A 3721-nucleotide genomic window follows, 5' to 3' on the forward strand; every position below is an offset into this window, starting at 1 on the left:
GACAGTACTCCATTCATACGTGCACTAGAATGAAACCAATAAGTTTGATTTCCTGTGGAGTACGTCAAGCTCGCATTTTCCAGTAAACATCTTTACGTTCACTGACTTGAAGATTACATATTAAACAACAACTTTCATACATTAAGAAAGACAATCTTTCTGACATTGTACGGGCATTTCACAATAGTTTAAACTGAACCAATCTTTCCACAGAACATAAATAATTATCATACAATTTCCTAAATTATATTTTAATGATATTTAGAAACATCAACTTCATTGTTATTAGAAGTACCTGTAACGTTGCTATATGCGTTGCTATTTAAACCTTTTTCTTATCTAAGTTATATTATTGATTATGCAATTCAACCTTAAAAATAAATTATATTAAATCACAGAAAAAAATCAAACCTATGGTACCGTACTCACTATGCAAGCATGACTCCAGTAGCCACTAGAGCGATGGGAGTAACCTAAAGTGGAGAACGCGCTGTTGACGTATGTTGAAGCTGTTGGGACACTGATGCCTATGGGAAGAAAAATATCGTTTGGAGAACAATTAAAGGAAAGGTTATTTGTTCTTGTCTTTTCTCTTCTACTAATGCATCTCTTCATATGATAGGAATTTGGGAGTAATAAAGCGAGTATCTCACCAGGGGTATGGACATAATCTGAAAAACTGGTCAAGTTGGTCGAGACGTAACCAGGATTGATGGTCTGGATGGTGAGGCCTGAGTCACTATACTCCCCGTACAGCGATGTCGAAAAGTAGTCCACAAAGGCCTACCAACGAAAAATAACAACCATCTATGAGGATATCGTGTCCTACCAAAGATGATATCAAAATCTCTAACCTTTCAATGGGATCATGAAGTGTCAATAGAAACATAATAATGATCATCAACGATAAACTATGCTATTTCAACATTATTAACGAAATATAACTCAATCACTGAAATACTTTTGTAGCTGAATAAATCCCGAGGTAAGGAACTGGGGCATGACACGCCATGGAAGCTATATTGATGATGGCTCCTTGGCGCCGAGCAAGCATGGCAAGTTTGCGACCCCACCAACATTATTTACTGAAAAAAATTATAAAATTAATATTGTAGGTCTTAGAAATTATTCATATGTATGGTTGACAATATTTTACATTACTGTACTGTGGAATGTATAGTTTGCATCATACAGAACAAGGTACGTGGCTTAGATCAAACTCAGATACAACAATCTAGTTATTAGGATCTCACCTAAAACTCCAATCTCCTTGTCTTGCAGGTGTTTTCCGATGTCCTCATAGATTACACGCCCTTGGCTGAAGTCTGCCTGAACGACCTCAGTCTCTACTCCATATTCATCAGCTAAAACATTATTGCTTACTCTTTAGGTTAGTGTTAGTGAGACTTGATGCTTGTTAATGTGGTTCAATTTTGATGTGAGATGAAATATTGTGTTCTGTTGTAATACAATCTACATAATAAAAAAAGCTGCATTAAAACAAAAAAATATTCTATCGAATCATGTCGATAAGTTGTGTATTCTTGACTTGTAATTAAAACAGTAGAAATGAAATGCTCAAAAATTTTACTTAACTTAAGTTAATGTCTGAAAAAAATGTATTATGAATCCCAAATCACAAAGTGAATCAAATACCAAATTCAACTAAAACCTTCACAGGAAGTGAGAGATGAATTTCATAATCTGCCACTGTTGTCAGTTCAGAGTATGGTTCCGGTAACATTGTCAATCATATTTTTTTTTCTAACTATCTTTGTTTGGCTGGATAGCTTAGCTTAGACTATGGTAATTTACAGTCCAAACACTTTGGTCAGCAGGGAAGCAGTCGCCCACTGAAAATTAATAAACAATAAGAGTATGTAAACAGAAATAAATAGGAATGCATGCCTTCCATAATTTGTCTTGTTCGTGATTTTTTGCCCACACTTCCCGAACTATGATGATGTTTACATCTGTGAAACGCGCCTATGTAATTCGAGACATATTTGGCATAATTTGTTTCCAGAAGACAGAAAAACAAACAACACAACATATCCCTGTACGCTGTGCAACAAATGTATGAGCTTACCAATCTCGGTTTCAACTTTCTTGAGCTTCTCCATGGTGCGTGAGATGAGGATGATGTTCATGCCTCCCTGAGCCAGCTTCTTGGCGTATTCTTTTCCAATTCCATCTGTGCTGCCCGTCACAACTACAAAGATAAGCAAGTTTTGTTATGCTGTACAGTGTGTCTTAAAGGTTGTACACCACAGGAAAATTAATGTTCCTCTGTTTTTATGTGAGGAAATCATAACAAATTAATAAAGATGGTATAGAAATTGGCATTACAAGACAGAGTCGGTATATTATCCATGTACGGAGTGCAAGATGCTACACATCGATCCGTTACCAAAGAATTTTATCGGCCACATCCATATGCCTGGGTGATGTTAAATTATTTTGTGTGTAACATCTGCCTTTCCGTTCATGAACACTAAACCAAATCTTTCTTATAGTGCTAATTTTTCTGCCATCTTCGTTGATCTGCATTGATTCTATCACATAAATAAACAAGAACAAAAAGAGAACATTAATTATCCTGTGATGCGCAACCAATGAGACACCCTGTTTAACATTCAGCCGAGTGTTAACAGGGGTAGAGGAGGTAAAGAATGGGGGTATAAGCTAAAAGAGTTATGTTCACAAATAGACAAACACCTCCTGATGTGAACGTTTATATGATACCGAATTAAGCTGTTCTCTGAATCTAAAATGTCGTACATGAAGTTGGTTTCATATTAACGCTGAGTCAGGTGGCTTCCCCTGGGTAGAGTGACTCGATACTCAAGGTTATAGTAGTCATGGGGACAGCATGCATCCAAGGTCAGTCTTGGTTCCTATGTGTATAAAAATGGACTTATTTTTTTAACAATATGTAACAATGATGAGTATGTTTCCGTGTTGGTTCCTTTAGATTAAATAATTGGGTAACATGTTAAGTGCCTATGGCTGTGTACCTTGATCATTACTGTCAATGTGCCAAGCAATCATAACACTACATTGTTCTACGTCAGACTTCTACAGTGTGACAATCCTACAACTGGAACAGAACGTACATAACATTATAAGCTACATATTGTGACTTTGACACTAAACAATGTGCTAACCTGCCCACTTGCCATACTTGGCAACAAGTCGTTTGTCCCACAATCTGGACCAAAAGAGAGTTCTCACTCCTGTTACCACGTCATGAAGGAGGTATGTGGTCACTTTTACCACGTACAGGATCCCAATGACGGCGAAAACATCCTTTACATATCCAAATCCTTGCAACAGCTTCCCACCGTATTCAAGCCCCTGCAGCAGCTCTTCGCTAAACATGGTAGAGGTCCGTCGGACAGACGTGTGCACTAGAGACTGTTGCCAGGTGGAGTGTGAGTGATTACACAGTACTTGGCAGCCGACGGTTGCCACATCGGTGCCCATGAGCATCCTTCAAATTTTTTAAGTCTATTTTATACATGGCCATGATCATCAGTATGCTTGCTGAAAGAACAATTTTGTTGTTGTCGGCAAACTTTCAAAAAGAAGCAACTGCAGATCAGATATTGCTCTGTATAAAGTTATGTGATTTGTACAGTAACTTTCGTTCATGTAATGTATGTTGTAAAACAATGTTTTACCTTCTTTAAGAGTATTATGTTAACAGTAATCAGAAGAG

The 3721-nt window shown here is 37.2% G+C and overlaps 2 protein-coding genes across 2 annotated transcripts; both read right to left on the minus strand.

Annotated features, from left to right (window-relative positions):
- Positions 1-396: 396 nt before the first annotated feature.
- On the minus strand, positions 397-1048 carry LOC121857423 (inactive hydroxysteroid dehydrogenase-like protein 1). The gene is made up of 3 exons (XM_042353477.1): positions 962-1048; positions 654-783; positions 397-527 (listed from the first exon to the last, which is right to left on the minus strand). The coding sequence occupies exons 1-3, from the start codon at positions 1010-1012 to the stop codon at positions 412-414; spliced, it is 297 nt and encodes a 98-aa protein (XP_042209411.1). The 5' UTR covers positions 1013-1048; the 3' UTR covers positions 397-411.
- Positions 1018-3507, minus strand: LOC121857422 (inactive hydroxysteroid dehydrogenase-like protein 1). The gene is made up of 4 exons (XM_042353476.1): positions 3168-3507; positions 2090-2212; positions 1254-1364; positions 1018-1085 (listed from the first exon to the last, which is right to left on the minus strand). Exons 1-4 carry the CDS (start codon positions 3490-3492, stop codon positions 1018-1020), a joined length of 627 nt encoding a protein of 208 aa, XP_042209410.1. The 5' UTR covers positions 3493-3507.
- Between the last annotated feature and the right edge of the window lie 214 nt (positions 3508-3721).

The sequence above is a fragment of the Homarus americanus genome, unplaced genomic scaffold (assembly GCF_018991925.1).
Source record: "Homarus americanus isolate GMGI-L3 unplaced genomic scaffold, GMGI_Hamer_2.0 scaffold17760, whole genome shotgun sequence".
Taxonomy (NCBI): Eukaryota; Metazoa; Arthropoda; class Malacostraca; order Decapoda; family Nephropidae; genus Homarus; species Homarus americanus.

Excerpts from the sequence above, each read along its gene's own strand:
- LOC121857423 (XM_042353477.1), bottom strand. The coding sequence starts at position 1,012 with ATGGCGTGTCATGCCCCAGTTCCTTACCTCGGGATTTATTCAGCTACA. Across the intron at positions 784-961 it reads GGATTTATTCAGCTACAAAA|GCCTTTGTGGACTACTTTTC; the intron begins GTATTTCAGTGA and ends TTTCGTTGGTAG. Across the intron at positions 528-653 it reads AGATTATGTCCATACCCCTG|GCATCAGTGTCCCAACAGCT; the intron begins GTGAGATACTCG and ends TTCTTCCCATAG.
- LOC121857422 (XM_042353476.1), bottom strand. The coding sequence starts at position 3,492 with ATGCTCATGGGCACCGATGTGGCAACCGTCGGCTGCCAAGTACTGTGT. Across the intron at positions 1,365-2,089 it reads GAAAGTTGAAACCGAGATTG|CTGATGAATATGGAGTAGAG; the intron begins GTAAGCTCATAC and ends ATAATGTTTTAG. Across the intron at positions 1,086-1,253 it reads CAAGGAGATTGGAGTTTTAG|TAAATAATGTTGGTGGGGTC; the intron begins GTGAGATCCTAA and ends AATTTTTTTCAG.